This window comes from Bufo gargarizans, chromosome 4, assembly GCF_014858855.1.
Source record: "Bufo gargarizans isolate SCDJY-AF-19 chromosome 4, ASM1485885v1, whole genome shotgun sequence".
Classification (NCBI taxonomy): domain Eukaryota; kingdom Metazoa; phylum Chordata; class Amphibia; order Anura; family Bufonidae; genus Bufo; species Bufo gargarizans.
In genome coordinates this window covers 37,689,281-37,707,376 of record NC_058083.1, presented here as the reverse complement: position 1 = coordinate 37,707,376, position 18,096 = coordinate 37,689,281, and the positions used below count along the sequence as shown (strand labels likewise).

Sequence of the window (18,096 nt, the reverse complement as noted above, 5' to 3'; positions counted from 1 at the left end):
CACAGGACAATGGAGGAGACCGGATAGGATGAGGGTTTTATAGGGCTTTGACATCAAAGGGGGTGGCTGTGGATTGGCTGGCTGCACGGCATTATGGGTAATCTTGCACTCCTGGGCTTGTCTCTTCTACTCTTCGTTTTGCTTTTTAACATTCACATTTGTTTCAAATAGAAGTTTTGGGAAACTTCGGACTGAATTCCGCTTTGGATGCTTCGCTTTGTTCAACACTAGTAACAATGCCTATTCTTGTCCTCAGAAAACCTTTTTTGTGGGGCTGCAAAACAGACATACGGATGCGGACAAAACACGGTGTGCTATCCGCAGTTTTTGTGGCCCCATTGAAATGCACCTTTTGCTTTGATTACTGCTTTGCACACTCTTGGCATTCTCTTGATGAGCTTCAAGAGGTAGTCACCTGAAATGGTCTTCACTTCACAGGTGTGCCCTGTCAGGTTTACTAAGTGGGATTTCTTGCCTTATAAATGGGGTTGGGACCATCAGTTGCGTTGTGGAGAAGTCAGGTGGATACACAGCTGATATTCCTACTGAATAGACTGTTAGCTGCTTTTTTCTTGCCATAATACAAATTCTAAGTAAAGAAAAACGAGTGGCCATCATTACTTTAAGAAATGAAGGTCAGTCAGTCCGGAAAATTGGGAAAACTTTGAAAGTGTCCCCAAGTGCAGTCACAAAAACCATCAAGTGCTACAAAGAAACTGGCTCACATGCGGACCGCCCCAGGAAAGGAAGACCAAGAGTCACCTCTGCTGCGGAGGAGAAGTTCATCCGAGTCACCAGCCTCAGAAATCGCAGGTTAACAGCAGCTCAGATTAGAGACCAGGTCAATGCCACACAGAGTTCTAGCAGCAGACACATCTCTAGAACAACTGTTAAGAGGAGACTGTGTGAATCAGGCCTTCATGGTAGAATATCTGCTAGGAAACCACTGCTAAGGACAGGCAACAAGCAGAAGAGACTTGTTTGGGCTAAAGAACACAAGGAATGGACATTAGACCAGTGGAAATCTGTGCTTTGGTCTGATGAGTCCAAATTTGAGATCTTTGGTTCCAACCACCATGTCTTTGTGCGACGCAGAAAAGGTGAACGGATGGACTCTACATGCCTGGTTCCCACCGTGAAGCATGGAGGAGGAGGTGTGATGGTGTGGGGGTGCTTTGCTGGTGACACTGTTGGGGATTTATTCAAAATTGAAGGCATACTGAACCAGCATGGCTACCACAGCATCTTGCAGCGGCATGCTATTCCATCCATTTTGCGTTTAGTTGGACCATCATTTATTTTTCAACAGGACAATGACCCCAAACACACCTCCAGGCTGTGTAAGGGCTATTTGACCATGAAGGAGAGTGATGGGGTGCTGCGCCAGATAACCTGGCCTCCACAGTCACCGGACCTGAACCCAATCGAGATGGTTGGGGTGAGCTGGACCGCAAGGTGAAAGCAAAAGGGCCAACAAGTGCTAAGCATCTCTGGGAACTCCTTCAAGACTGTTGGAAGACCATTTCAGGTGACTACCTCTTAAGCTCATCAAGAGAATGCCAAGAGTGTGCAAAGTAGTAATCAAAGCAAAAGGTGGCTACTTTGAAGAACCTAGAATATGACATATTTTCAGTTGTTTCACACTTTTTTGTTATGTATATAATTCCACATGTGTTAATTCATAGTTTTGATGCCTTCAGTGTGAATCTACAATTTTCATAGTCATGAAAATAAAGAAAACTCTTTGAATGAGAAGGTGTGTCCAAACTTTTGGTCTGTACTGTATGTATTTTACGGTCCGCAAAAAACGGATCCGCTAAAAATACGGATGACATCTGTGTGCATTACGTATTTTGCGGAACGGAACAGCTGGCCCCTAATAGAACAGTACTATCCTTGTCAGTAATGCAGACAATAATAGGACATGTTTGATTTTTTTGCGGAACGGAAATACAGACATACGGAAATGGAATGCACACGGAGTACCTTCCATTTTATTTGCAGACCCATTGAAAGTAATGGTTCTGCATATGGTCCGTAAAAAAAACTGAACGGACACGGAAAGAAAATACGTTCATGTGCATGAGGCCTAAAGCTGAGTATTTTTTCTTACCTTTGGTATAAAATACCCTCTGAATGTCACATCTTCAGAAGTTGCACGTGGGACATTAAGCGGTACAATATCACCAAAGCGTTGGATTTCATGAATGACGGCGTCTGTATACGGCATTTGTTTCCTATGCTCCATTTGAGGTTGTGCTGATCCAATCACCCTTTCAATTTCATTATGGACTTTTTCTGCCAGGAAAGGGATAAAATGACACTTAATATTCACGTAAGGTCATCAAATAAGCAATCCAGACAAATATTTCAGAATAGGATTACTGCTCGCTCTACCTGGACTTGCTGTACTAAATGGGCTTGTGAATACATGTAAGTGGAGTTTAAAGAACTGGAGTTTAACACAAGGAGCAAGAAACTAAGGTTTGATATATTTTCCTTTTGTGTTGTTAGCTTGATTCTAGCTAGTCCTCCAACTACAGCAGACAGGGTCTAATTCTAACTCATATTTACTGTTTTCCTTCTTTACTGTTCATCCCCATTTAAACATGTGCTCCATGGATAATGCTACCAAATGTGTGTCTTATGCAATGTATGAGTGCCTGGAAGAGCCTTTCGAGGGTGAATACATTTGCACTAGATGCAATCATGTTGCATATTTGGAAGCCCAGATCTTGGATCTAAATAAGCAACTTGAAATACTTAGGGGCATTGCAAAATTGCAGAGATGCTTAGACCTCACTGTGCAGGCACTGACTGGGGTCAGTGAAATGGAGGTGGGAGGAGGAGGGCAAGATCAGGACTATCAGGTCAGCAGTTGGGTTAATGTAGGAAGAAGGGGGAGAGGGAAAAGTGCCAGGGAGGCTAGTCCTGAGCTGGAACTCCCTAGTAAATATGCCTGTTTGGATGATATTAGGGATGAAAGTCCAGGGCCAGCAACACTGCAGCAGGGTGTTACTCCTATGAACCAGGAGGAGGCCCCCTGCAGTAAGGATGGGGAAAGGAGTGCAGCAAAGGTTAGACAGATGCTGGTGGTAGGGGACTCTATTATTAGGAGGACAGACAGGGTCATCTGTCACCAAGACCGTGAATGCCGAACAGTGTGTTGTCTTCTAGGTGCTCGAGTTCGGCATTTTGCGAATCGGATTAACAGATTGCTGGGTGGGGCTGGGGAAGACCCGGCGGTCAAGGCACACATTGGTACCAGTGAAAGTCAGGGGGAGATGGAAGGTCCTTAAAAAAATTTTTTAGGGAACTAGGAGAGAAGCTCAAGTCCAGGACCTCAAAGGTTGTGTTTTCAGAAATTCTACCAGTGCCACGAAAGTCACCAGAGAGACAACGGGAGCTTAGGGAGTTAAATAAGTGTCTCAGAAGCTGGTGCAGGAAGGAAGGGTTTGGGTTCATGGAGAACTGGGCCAACTTCTCTGTCAGTTACAGGCTCTACAGTAGGGATGGCCTGCACCTTAATGGGGGGGGGGGGGGGTGCAACTGCCCTGTGGGGGGAAATGGTTAGATGGCTGGAAGAGCTTTTACACAAGGATCTGGGGGGAGGGTGGGGGGTCATACTAATAAGGGGGTAGATAGAGAGTGGGATATAGAAGGGGATGGTGGGGATTTAGTGGGGGCTGGGGTTAGTGAGGAAAGTAGGGAGAAGACTGGGCAAAACTATACACAGATAAAAAATATAACTGCTCCATGAACCTATTACATATTAACATCAACCAAGACAACCCAAAAATCCCAGATATACACTTTATAGGTAATAATAATTTAAAATGTATTTTCACAAATGCCAGAAGTCTAGCTAGAAAAATGTGGATGCTGAAGGCTATGGTACTAGAAGAACACATAGATGTAGTTGGTGTGGCTGAGACATGGTTGGATTCTTCGCATGACTGGGCTGTTAATATTGAGGGTTTTACACTATTTCTGAAAGACAGGATCAATAGAAAAGGTGGTGGTGTGTGCCTATATGTGAGGAGTGATCTGAAGACAAGTGTGAAATAGGCAATTGTGGCTGCGGATGGTGAGGATGTGGAAACCTTATGGGTGGAAGTTCAAAGGAATATACAGTGGGATGCGAATGTTTGGGCAACCTTGTTAATTGTCATGATTTTCCTGTATAAATCGTTGGTTGTTACCATAAAAAATGACAGTTAAATATATCATATAGGAGACACACACAGTGATATTTGAAAAGGGAAATGAAGTTTATTGGATTTACAGAAAGTGTGCTATAATTGTTTAAACAAAATTAGGCAGGTGCAAAAATTTGGGCACTGTTGTCATTTTATTGATTCCAAAACCTTTAGAACTAATTATTGGAACTCAAATTGGCTTGGTAAGCTCAGTGACCCCTGACCTACATACACAGGTGAATCAAATTATGAGAAAGAGTATTTAAGGGGGGTCAATTGTAAGTTTCCCTCCTCTTTTAATTTTCTCTGAAGAGTAGCAACATGGGGTCTCAAAACAACTCTCAAAAGACCTGAAGACAAAGATTGTTCACCATCATGGTTTAGGGAAAGGACACAGAAAGCTGTCTCAGAGATTTCAGCTGTCTGTTTCCACAGTTAGGAACATATTGAGGAAATGGAAGACCTCAGTGTCATACCCTGCTCAGGCTATGTGCAGAGATCTGCTAGGTTAGCAGCAAGTGTGTAGCCTTTTTGTTTTGGAATTGAGCTATATCCGCCTCCCTTTAGGTGTACTGGGTGGGGTCATTGGTTTGAGTTTAAATTAGGCCCACTCCCAGTGTCCTGTGCGGGTTATAGCCTCTGTCTGGCTCAGAGGAAGGAAGGAAGGATTTGCTGTTCCTGCTCAGTAAAGATAGGTTGGTTTTGTTTGTTGTGGTTGTCTGTCTGGGCTGTTAGAGCGACGCCTGCCCCCTCCAGGTCCTGAGGGAGCAGGCTGCCTCTTTCCCCCTTTCACCATATTAGGGATTCTAGGGAATCTTCAGCTTAGCTTTTTTCCCACCTTCAGGGTCTGAACGTGGGCATAGAAGTCTAGGGAGAGCTGGTAGGGATTTGTCAGGAGGTGACCTCTATCCCCAGCTTCTTGCCTAGAAACTTGTTTGTTTATATCCTGTGTATCTTGCATCCTGTCTGCCGTGACACACAGGCTCAGTTCAAGTTGAAGCTCGAAGTGGCAGACCAAGAAAAATCTTGGATAGACAGAAGCGACAAATGGTGAGAACAGTCAGAGTCAACCCACAGACCAGCACCAAAGACCTACAACATCATCTTGCTGCAGATGGAGTCACTGTGCATCAGTCAACCATTCAGCGCACTTTACACAAGGAGATGCTGTATGCGAGAGTGATGCAGAGGAAGCCTTTTCTCTGCCCACAGCACAAAAAGTGCCGCTTGAGGTGGGCTAAAGCACATTTGGACAAGCCAGCTACATTTTAGAATAAGGTGCTGTGGACTGATGAAACTAAAATTGAGTTATTTGGCCATAACAAGGGGCGTTATGCATGGAGGAAAAAGAACACCGCATTCCAAGAAAAACACATGCTACCTACAGTAAAATATGGTGGTGGTTCCATCATGCTGTGGGGCTGTGTGGCCAGTGCAGGGACTGGGAATCTTGTCAAAGTTGAGGGACGCATGGATTCCACTTAGTATCAGCAAATTCTGGAGACGAATGTACAGGAATCAGTGACAAAGCTGCGCCGGGGCTGGATCTTTCAACAAGACAACGACCCTAAACACTGCTCAAAATCCACTGAGGCATTTATGCAGAGGAACAAGTACAACGTTCTGGAATGGCCATCTCAGTCCCCAGACCTGAATATAATTGAAAATCTGTGGTGTGACGTAAAGAGAGCTGTCCATGCTCGGAAGCCATCAAACCAGAATGAACTAAAGATGTTTTGTAAAGAGGAATGGTCCAAAATACCTTCAACCAGAATCCAGACTCTCATTGGAACTTACAGCAAGCATTTAGAGGCTGTAATCTCTGCAAAAGAAGGATCTACTAAATATTGATTTAATTTCTTTTTTGTGGTGCACCAATTTTTGCACCTGCCTAATTTTGTTTAAACAATTATAGCACACTTTCTGTAAATCCAATAGACTTCATTTCACTTCTCAAATATCACTGTGTGTGTCCCCTTTATGATATATTTAACTGACATTTTTTATCGTAACAACCAACGATTTATACAGGAAAATCATGACAATTAACAAGGTTGCCCAAACTTTCGCATCCCACTGTAAACCCTGAAAAAATAATACTTGATGTAACCTATAGACACCCTAACATTACAGAGGAGATAGAAACGCAACTGTTTGTGACTGATTGTGCCTCAACCACAAATGGGAGAAAATTCCTCAACTTGCTGTAGGACCATTTTATGGGCCTGTTTGTAGAAGATCCCACTAGGGGCAATGCTCTGTTGGATGTGGTAATTTCTAATAATGCATAGTTTGTTGGAATTGTTACTGTTCGAGAAACACTAGGTAATAGTGACCACAATATAATTATATTCCCCCTAAACTATAAGAAGCAAACTCTGTCAGGCAGAGCAAATACACAGAATTTCAAAAAGGCTGAAGGCAGCATTTCAGGGCATAAACTGGGAGAAGCTACTGTCACATAATAATGCTGAGTATAAATGGGAGAGATTTAAATCCACATTCAGTAATTGCACTAAAAAATGTATTCCTTTAGGTAACAAGTATAAACGGCTAAAATTAACCCCCCCCCCCCATGGCTAACAGCTACTGTAAAAAGGCCAATAAAAGACAAAAAAAGGGCATTTAAAAATTAAAATCTGAGGGGTCAGCTGTAGTGTTTGAAGATTACAAAGGGCTTAATAAAATCTGTAAAAAGGAGATAAAATTATCAAAAATACAAATGAACAGCAGGTGACAAAAGAGAGTAAAACAAATCCCCCAAAAATATTTAAATATATAAATGCTAAAAAAACAAGATCCGAGCAGGTTGGTCCCATAAATAATGCTAAAGGGGGGGGGGGGGTAGTCACTGAAGATAAGGAAAAGGCAGAGTTACTAAATGGATTTTTCAGCTCTGTATGTACAAAAGAAGGGAAAGGAGCTGATATCTGTGGTGCTGGGGCTGTTAGCCAATTGAGTATATTACTGGATGTACTAACTGTAGATATGGTCCAAGATAAGTTAAATAAGGCAAATGTGAACAAGGCTCAGGGTCCAGGTGGTTTATACCCAAGAGTCCTTAAAGAGCTCAGCTGTCACGGAAGGTGTACAGAAAACTAGAAGACACAAAATGAAGATCCGACTGACTGGATCCAAAACTAAGGAATAAAAGGGAGAGCCCTGCATCAGACCTGGCTCTCTCCCTAACTGCTCAGCCTATGCGAAAATCCCAATGGTAGATGATCGCATATCCTCGTACCTCGACTGTATAACACCTGAACACCCTATAATAGTGAGGGGACACGACCACCGGCTCCCTACACTTGATACGGAGGGAGTCAGGGTCACCTGGGATCCAGCAAACAGAAATACACAAATGAACGAACAAAACTTATCTGTAGAAGACTCAGTAGTAGGATCAGCATGCACACACTCCAGGAAGTAATATAAACCGCAAAGTGATGCAGTATGGGGAGGGATTTAAAGGGATGCAATCAGTGCAACTACATGACAGCTGAGAGAGGCTAACGAGATGAGAAAATGAAAGCAAAACAAAAGGAACCTCAAGGAGGAGGTTCTGAAGGACGTCTGTCAGAGCTTCTCAGATGTCTGGTGGTGACATCAGCTAAGTCATTGCTGTGCCCCTGATTATAATTTGTAAAGATTCTCTAGGGACTGGTACAGTTCCAAGTGATTGGTGCAAGGCAAATTTGGTGCCCATATTCAAAAACTGATCTAGTTCCTTCACAGGTAATTATAGACCAGTTAGTTTAACTTCTGTTGTGAGAAAAATGTTTGAAGGACTCTAAAAGGACTATATACAGGAGTATGTGACTGTAAATAATATTATAAGTGATAACCAACATGGGTTTACCAAGGAAAGAAGTTGTCAGACTAACCTGATTTGTTTTTATGAGGAGGTGAGTAGTAGCATGGATAGAGGGTCGGCTGTGGATGTAGTGTTTCTGGATTTTGCAAAGGCTCTTGATACTGTCCCTCATAGACATTTAATAAGTAAAGTAAGGTCTATAGGCTTAGAAAGTATAGTTTGTAATTGGATTGAAAACTGGCTGAAGGACCGTGTCCAGAGAGTTGTGGTTATTGATTCCTATTCAGAATGGTCCCGGGTTATAAGTGGTGTACCCCAAGTTTCAGTGCTGGGCCCTATATTATTTAATTTATTTATTAATGATATTGAGGACAGCATTAATAGCACCATTTCAATTTTTGCAGATGACACTAAGCTATGTAGTTCTGTATAGTCTATGTCTTCCATAGACTACAAGCTGACTTGAACACTGTGAGTGATTAAGCCTCAACTTGGCAAAAGAGGTTCAATGTCCATAAATGTAAAGTTATGCATTTTGGTAGTAATAGTCTCCATGCTTCATATGTCCTAGGTGATGTAACACTGGGAGAGTCACTTATAGAGAAGGATTTGGGTGTCCTTGTAGAGGGTAGATTAAATAACAGCATACAATGTCAATCAGCTTCTTCTAAGGCCACCAAGATATTGTCATGCATTAAACGAGGCATGGACTTGCGGGGCAGGGATGTAATATTACCACTTTACAAAGAGTTGGTGCGGCCTCATCTAAAATATGCAGTTCAGTTCTGGCCACCAGTCCATAGAAAGGATGCACTGCAGCTGAAAAAAGTACACAGGAGAGCGACTAAACTGATAAGTGGCATCAAGGGTTTTAGTTTTGAAGAAAGATTAAAAGAATTGAATTTATTTAGTCTTGAGAAGTGATGTCTAAGGGGGGACAAGATTAAAGTATACAAATGGGCGATACAAAAAATACGGTGAAAAACTGTTCCATGTAAAATGCCCTCAAAACTGCCTCCGATTGGAGAATAAAAAGTTCAGTCTCCAGAAGCATCAAAGCTGCTTTACTGTAAGAACTGTAAATCTGTGGAATAGACTTCCTCAGGACGTGGTCACAGCAGGAACAGAGGACAGTTTTGAAAAGGATTTAGATGAATTCTTGAAAGTAAACAACATTAATGCTTATAAAAACATGTAGAAATCTGAGTCTCATTTCCTTCTGGGATTCGGTCCCACCTATCCCTTGGTTGAACTTGATGGACTTATGTATTTTTTCAACCGTATCAACTATGTAACTATGCCGTGATAGAGGCAAAAGGAGCACCATCAAGAAACGTCTCCAAGAAGTAAACCAAAAGTATAGAAAATAAAATTAGTATGACAATACAACATAAAACATGCCATGTACTAGTAACCTGTGCATAATTTTTTGCCCATATATTCTCTTTAATCCTTTGATATTGTAAAACCTTTACTTGGTGTCATAAATATGATTCTTACGTTGAATTTCTGGGTATTTCATCATGAGTACAAGTCCCCATCTCAATGTGGTTGATGTGGTCTCCATTCCAGCTGCGAAAAGGTTTTCAACCAAAATAGTTAAGTTTTCATTTGTGAAATACTCAGTAGATTCAGGCTTTCCCTGAAAAAAACAAAGGAATAAAATCATATTGAATACTGGATTATGTTTTACCAGGAATCTGTCACCAGGAAATTTACTGTTGAACCAGGTCCAATGGCTTGTATGGATAGCTCAGCGGAATGTAATTAAACCATTGAGTTATTCTGGAGAAAAAGTACTTTTAATCCATACGTAAATGAGCAATTAAGTGCACCCTTGCCCCTCCTGCTTCTTCTGCTAGCTTCTCCCTCAGTTTCCTGATTGACAGGTCCAAGTGAGATGACTATGCAGGAACTTGGTCCCATCAGTAAAGGAGAGGTATGGGCTGGCAGAGGAAGGAGGAGCAAGTGTGCACAGGGTGACCTGGACCCTCGGTGCACTTAACTGATCTTTTGCATATGGATTACAAGCAAATTTGATCAGTGGCACATAATACGGTGATGTCAAGCCAACAACTAAACTGTGGGGGAAAGCGCTCAAAATCCACAGATCATTCCCTGGCTGAGGGAATTGCCTGTGTACTTTCCTGCTCGGCTCAGCAGGCACAATGATGTGACCTTTTAGAGCCTTCTGATAGAAAGAGCAGGATGTGCTCTGTGAGTATCAGGACCTGTTCATATCCCGTTTTTTGCTGTACATCAAGTGGATACGTTTAGACATACAATAAAAAAAGATATACAAATGTATGCAGCTTTGTAATGATTTATCCCTTTTTTTAACGAATACTTTTGACGGATGTGCATACGTTTTAATATATTTGTGTACCGTATACTGTATGTTTCTATACTTTTTTTTTTTTGCAGAAATAACACTGACATAAACACTGACAAACAAAATCAAAAGAGTGCACTTTTAAACTATGTTTGCCCAATTATAGTCTATGGGCACATCAAGCCATCAGTTTCTATATATTTTTTCTGTTGCAGGTGCACAAAGGGAGTACAACTACTGTGTGGGGGTACTATGAGATCATAACTAGGGATGAGCGAACCCGAACTGTATAGTTCGGGTTCGTACCGAATTTTGGGGTGTCCGTGACACGGACCCGAACCCGAACATTTTCGTAAAAGTCCGGATTCGGTGTTCGTTGCTTTCTTGGCGCTTTTTGAAAGGCTGCAAAGCAGCCAATCAACAAGCGTCATACTACTTGCCCCAAGAGACCATCACAGCCATGCCTACTATTGGCATGGCTGTGATTGGCCAGTGCAGCATGTGACCCAGCCTCTATTTAAGCTGGAGTCACGTAGCGCCGCCCGTCACTCTGATCTGATCAGTGTAGGGAGAGGATGCAGCTGCTGTTAGGGCGAGATTAGGCAGTGATTAACTCATCAAAAACACTTAATTAAGTAATCGATCTACAGCTGTGGATCATTGAACTGCTGCTATTTAATTGCTCACTGTTTTTAGGCTGCCCAGAGCGTTTTTCAGTCACTTTTTTCTGGGGTGATCGGCGGCCATTTTGTGTCTTGTGGTGCGCCAGCACAAGCTGCCATCAAGTCCATTTAACCATCAATAGTGTGGTTATTTTTTTGCTATATCCTACATCAGGGGCTTGGCTGTGCTTGCTATTTAATTGAGGGGTGAAATACAATGGCCAAAATAGCAGTACCCTAAATCTGGTGTTTCAGCTGTGGCTAGCCAATTGTAATACTGTCTGCTGTCTGGCAAAGGATATATTTTTGTTCTGGGTTGAAATACAATTCCCAACTTAGCAATTCCCTAAATCAGTGGTTTCTGCTGTATCAGGCCAACTTTAAATCTATCCATAAAAGGGTATATTAGATTGAAGGTGCGGATAGGGTCATCCTCAATAACTTCACACGCTACCGTGCATTTCCAAGTCTAATTCTGTCTGTAAACATATACCTGTCATCCAACGCCTAAATAATAGGCCTAAAATTTATATTCAGCTAAATCTGTGTTTATTGCTGAGGCTGGTCAATTCATTTAGTGTCCGCCAAAGCACAGTTTTTGTTCTGGGTTGAAATACAATTCCCAACTTAGCAATTCCCTAAATCAGTGGTTTCTGCTGTATCAGGCCTACTTTAAATATATCCATAAAAGGGTATATTAGATTGAAGGTGCGGATAGGGTCATTCTCCATAACTTCACATGCTACCGTGCATTTCCAAGTTTAATTCTGTCCGCAAACGCATACCTGTCACCCAGCGCCTAAATAATAAGCCTACAATTTATATTCAGCTAAATCTGTGGTTATTTGGGAGCGGAGCCAGCGCTTGATCCGGATGGACGTGTGAAGCGCTGCTCTCCCGTCTGCACATCCCTCTCAGCACTGATTCTTTAGCCAACTGCCAGCTGAAATGGTGAAGATCGGGGGCCAAAAGCCCACAGACCAGCCTGGAAGCAACCGCTCCCAAAGTCAAGCTGGGGAAATAGAGAAATTCATGAAAAAAGCCGCCGCTCCACAAGTGAGTCGAGAACCCAAGATGGCGCCCGGCACCCCGCGATCCAGTCACAAGCAGCTTGCCGCATGTAGCAGTGAGAAGGTAGGAGACAACCTCACTGAAACGGACTGCCTGCCGATCTCTAGAGCATTCCTAAAAGAAGCTCTAGCAGAGGCTCTGGGCCCTATCAGTATGGACATTTCCTCCATAAAAGAGGATCTGAGGCACGTAGGAAGGAGAGTGGAGACCTTAGAGGAGGCGCAGACCGCGATCCTCCAGCATCAGAGAGAAATGTCCTCTAGCATGTCCCTTGCGCAGTGCCATATCAACGCCCTATATACTGCCATGGAGGACCAAGGGAACAGAAGCAGGCGAAATAACCTGCGCTTTAGAGGGATACCTGAGACTATTCCAGCTGTGGACATTCCAGAAACAGTTACTCAGATATGCCTTAAGATTCTAGGCTCCGACTCAGCACACAAGGTCCTGCTTGAACGTGCACACAGAGCCCTCAGGCCCAAACCGCAGGCGAACGAGCCGCCTAGGGATGTCATATGTAAATTTTTGCACTTCCCGGTGAAAGAGGTCATTTTGGCAAGGGGCAGGAACTCCAACTCCGTGGAATGGGATAACAACAGCATCGCCATTTACCAAGACCTGTCGCAATCGACCCTCAAGAAGCGTAAAGCTTTGAAACCCCTTACTGATTGGCTAAGGCAACAGAGAATCCTCTATAGATGGACATTTCCCTTCGGGCTGTCCTTCCTTCATGAGGGCCGCCGCATCCACGTTTCCTCGTTTGCGGACCTGGATAAAACTTATGACCTCCTTCAGCTGCCTCCATTGCCTATTGCAAACTGGGACATGGTCCAAAACCTCAACTCTCTCCCTGATTTACCCAAGCCTATCCCCTGGGAGCCCCAACGCACACCAAAGCCTCAAAGAAGCAGCAGAAGAAGAGACTCCTTTTCCACCCCAAAACGCCTTTCCTTGGCAGACAAGTAGCTGACTTCACCTTCTCATCCCCAGTTCTGGGTGGACAAGAAGATCGCCTGATGGACACTACTAAAGTTATGCTTTTGATAAGTATTTAAAATATTGACTATCAGCTATGTGCTGGGGGAGAAGCGGGGCTCGCCCTATATTCGGGCCTTGCTCCTCTCCTAGCATTAGACGTAGAGACAGTTGAGACTTCCCATCTGTTTTAAAGCCAGTCTAGTCATGACCTGTTTAAGTGACCTAACTGTTGTTATGCTGATTTCCCATATTTTCTCTGCTCCACGGCTCTGATGGGGTTGGGTGTATTACCATTGTCTACTAACATCTTTTTAGGGCAATACGACACGCTCCCCCTGAGGGTTGACGATGGAGGCACTCTATATCCATCACTATACCCTTAATTACAGTATGACAAACGTCCATTCGTATGTTATCCCATCTACTATGATGTTCCCCACCCTTTCTTCCTTCATTAGGATTATAACAATCGCTAAGCTGCAGTACTTTTGCTGTCATAGAGGGTAGTGCTTCTGGGTGTAATACCCTTTACCCCCCTACTTCTTGATATCCCGGATAAGCAGGGTTATAACACCATGCCGTGTCTGGATGTTACTCATTCACATTATGCCTTTATTAACTTTTTCTTTTTTGTTGGTTCCTGTTCTATTTGTTTATGTTCTGACAGGTACTCAAGAGAATTTCCAGCATCCTTCTCAATCCGAAACAGTGATAACCCTCCTGGATCCGCTCGTGGCCGCACTCTCCCCCTCACGATGTGTCTGGTTTGTCAAATTCCTTTCTGCTGTGTCCTTTATAGCCTTTGGGCTTCTCACTTCACTGTAAAATTATGGCGGATTTTAAATTAGCCTCGTACAATGTCAAAGGGCTGAGATCCCCTTCTAAGAGATGCCAGATCTTATCTCTCCTGCACAGAGAAAACTGCTCGGTGATCTTTCTTCAGGAGACACACTTCAAACACAATAATTACCCCAATCTCTCCCACTCCAGGTATCCCTGCTGGTACCATTGTGGGGCTGGAGGTGCGGCCTCGAGGGGAGTTAGTATAGGCTTCCGCAGAGGCCTACCCTTTCAATATAAATCTCATGTCCAGGATCCGGAGGGCCGATATTTGATTCTTAAGGGTCAGGTGGGACTATCCATGTTCACATTTGTGAACATTTATGCCCCAAATACAGACCAGCTTAGCTGGCTCATTGATATTTTCTCCTTAATTGAGCAATATAGGGAGGGCTTCCTAATTGTCGCAGGAGACTTTAATGTTGCTTTCAATCCTTTAATAGACACGTCCTCCAAAAAATCCCCCTTCTCTGCTAAGACCCTCAGACTGCTACACACAAAGCTACACAACCTGGGAATTGTAGACGTGTGGCGGTGTCTTAACCCCGACACGATTGACTATTCTTTTTACTCCTCTGCAAATAACTCCTATAGCAGAATTGACTACATTTTGGTCCCGAAGGAGAAACTGCAATCCTGCTCCTTACCCAAAATAGGGGACATCACTCTATCAGACCACTCCCCAATTTTCTGTACTATATCCCCGGGGAAAAGAAACGCCAAACAACCAAATTGGAGATTCAATGAGTCTTTATTGAATAACACCAAACATACAGCCCAAATTACCTCTTACTTAGAAGAATATTTCTTAACCAATAATACCCCAGAAATAGCCCCCCAAGTTCTCTGGGATGCTCACAAAGCATATATCAGAGGCAGACTGATCAGTCTCTGCTCTTTTCTAAAGAAAGAGTCGGAGAAAAAACTTAACACTTTGTTTTCACAAATTCATCATGTAGAAAAAGCACATAAGCAGTCTCTAATGGCACAGAAACTATCAGAACTTTCCTCTCTTAGAACTCAACTGAAGAATCTTCTGAATGAGCGCTCAGCTAAATTCTTTCTGTCCGCTCAACAGAAGATCTATGCCCATGGAAACAAGGCTTCCAAATATGTTATGAGTCGAATCAAACAGAGAAGAAACTCCCGCTATGTTCAGTCCATTAAATCTCCCCAGGGGGTCCATCTATTTAAGGCTGAAGAAATTGCTGAACAATTTAGACTATTTTACCAATCCTTATATAATCTCCCAGCCTCTGACCTTCCTAACCCTTCCCTGGATAGAGAAAGTAATATCAGTTCCTTTCTGGAGACTCTTAACCTTCCCACATTAAATTTGGCACAACAAGAATCCCTGACCACACCGCTCACTATCCCGGAACTAACTGCCGCGATTAAATCTACCCCTAGAGGTAAATGCCCTGGCCCGGACGGTCTCCCCATATCTTATTATTCGGCCTTTCAAGATATCCTGCTACCCCACCTGCTCCCTATTTGCAACTTATCACTGTCCAACCACCCACTCTCTTCTGATATGACCAAAGCAATCATTACAATAATCCCTAAAGAGGGTAAGGACCCCTCGCTCTGCCCCAGTTATCGTCCTATTTCTTTACTTAATGTTGACCTTAAACTTCTAGCTAAAATGCTGGCCACTAGGCTACAAAATCTTCTCCCAGAATTAATTAACCCTGATCAGGTCGGTTTTGTCAGAGGAAGGGAAGGTAAGGACAATACCACTAAAATCTTAGATGCCCTGTTTTATGCTAAACATAAATCCTCTCCATTGGTTCTACTTGGCACGGACGCCGAGAAGGCATTTGATAGGGTGGACTGGACCTATATTAGATTAGCCCTGGCTAAATTTAAAATCCCGGAGCAGTATATCAAATCTATGTTCTCCATGTACACCTGCTCCTCGGCGTCCGTGTCAGTAAATGGTCTTCTTTCCTCCCTCTTTCCCATTAAAAATGGAACGAGGCAGGGATGCCCCCTCTCCCCACTCATCTTTGTCCTTGTAATGGAATCCCTTCTACAAGCCCTCAGACAGGACAGTGAAATTAGAGGTCTAAAAGTGGGGAGCCGTGAATTTAAACTGGCGGCCTTTGCCGACGACCTTCTGATTGTCACCACTAACCCACAGAGATCCATGCCCAGGATTCTCTCAACACTCAACCTTTTCGGCTCCCTTTCCAATTTTAAAGTCAACCCCTCTAAATCCCAGGTTTTACATATAGGCCTTTCCCCAGCTAATATCGCCTCCCTCCAAATTAACTCGCCTTTCAATTGGCAGACCTAACAATTAACCTACCTAGGGATCAAATTATCCCCCCACCTGCCCGATCTATTTCATTTGAACTACAAACCCCTCCTAGTATCCATGACAACTCAGATGGACTCCCTAGACTCTCCCTACCTCTCATGGTTCGGAAGGAAGAACATCTTCATGTCGCTGATCATGCCAAAACTTACATATATGATGCAGGTTCTCCCTATTGATATTCCAGGGTCGTACTTTGCATCCTTAAACAAGCACATTCGTAAGTTCATTTGGCAAGCCAAAAGCCCTCGTATCTCTTTTGACACCTTGACCAATCCTAGGAATAGAGGAGGTATTGGCCTCCCTGATCCAAAATCATATATGCTTGCCATCCAGCTTTCTAGAGCCATTGATTGGATTAGAGAACCCTCCCATAAATCCTGGCTATCATTGGAGACTGCTCTCCTCCCCTTCTCTCCTAGGGCCCTCTTGCTGGCCGACAGGCCACCCCCGACCCTAAGCTCAATACCTAACCCTCTTATACACAATACCGTAAGGGTCTGGGGGGTTTCTCGACCAGCTTTGGGGCTCCGACGCCCTTTGCCTCACTTTTGCATATAAAAGATATAGTCGATTTGGCCCCTAAAGAATTGAAAGACAGCTGTCCGCTACGTATCAGGACATCAGATATCCCCATTGCCCAGTTTTTAGACCCAGACGGCTGTATACTCCCTGACTCTGAGATCTGCACAATTCTGGGGACACAGATTCACAACCCCACCTTGCTACACTTCGTTAAAACAGAGCTACTTAGTAAAATGAAAAGCCCTCCCCCACCAGAAGATTCAAATTGGTTTGTGGAAATGCTGAATAGCAAGAGTTATCCGCCTAAAGCTATCTCCAAGTTATATAAGCACTTGAAGTCCCCTGCCTCCTTTATTAAGCCTGCAATAGTGGGCAAGTGGGAAAAGGATCTCCAGAGGTCCCTAACACCTCAAGAAACCTCTAAAATGCTGATTCTCCCGCACAAGTTATCTAGATGCATACGCATCCAAGAAAACAGCTATAAGATTCTTATGCAATGGTACAGGACCCCAGACAAAACCTATAGATATAATAAAACAGCCAGTGATCTATGTTGGAGATGTCATAGTGTTAAGGGAACTTTTATACATGTATGGTGGGCATGTGACTTGATTAACCCATGGTGGCACAACATAACCCAACTATGTAACCAGATTTGTCAGTCATCTCTCACCTCTTCTCCTGAGTTGGTCTTACTGTCACTCGGACTAGAAGGCATGGGCCCTTATAAAAAAGCTCTTTTTACCCTCCTGTTAGCAGCGGCTAGATTGCTGTTACCAACCCTCTGGTTATCATCAGATATCCCCAGCATTGAACATTGGTCCAATAAGGTTGATCAGATATACAGGCTAGAGGATATTTCACACTGGGAGTCGCATTCTAGACCCTCCTTCATTAAAACTTGGTTACCTTGGAAGCAATACAGAAACTTCCCTTAGGCACTGAGCTCAACAGCATCCCTTTATTGCTAGGTCTCCCCCGCCCCTCTTCGGAGTGAGGCCTATTTACCCATTTTAACTTGTCCCCCCCCCCCTCCCAATTATTCGCTCTCACCATGGACGCCCATTGTATGTACCCATGAGACTGGATTTATTTTGACTTGCTAATAAGGTTCATATGACTCTTTTATTCTCTTGCCAATGCCTGTCATGTTGGGCTTAATCGCCCTTGAGTTAACTGTAATTGTGACATTTTGAAATATGCGACTGTCGCTTCTGTTTTTGTCACATGGAATGTTGTATACTTTACCTATTGGAAATGTCTATGCACTGGAAAATTGAAAACAATAAAAAAATTTCAATATAAAAAAAATAAATCTGTGGTTATTGCTGTAGCTGGTCAAGTTATTTGGTGTCCGT

At 43.3% G+C, this 18,096-nt stretch overlaps 1 protein-coding gene across 2 annotated transcripts in view; it reads right to left on the bottom strand.

Annotated features, from left to right (window-relative positions):
• Positions 1 to 18,096, bottom strand: part of LOC122935898 (cytochrome P450 2C14-like) — a 188,686-nt gene that overhangs the window by 38,521 nt on the left and 132,069 nt on the right. For both annotated transcript variants that reach the window (XM_044291829.1, XM_044291828.1), the window contains exons 7-8: positions 9,511 to 9,652; positions 2,114 to 2,298 (exon numbers count right to left, since the gene is read on the bottom strand). In XM_044291829.1, the coding sequence (XP_044147764.1) occupies positions 2,114 to 2,298; positions 9,511 to 9,652 (327 nt within the window). The remainder of the gene's footprint in view (positions 1 to 2,113; positions 2,299 to 9,510; positions 9,653 to 18,096) is intronic.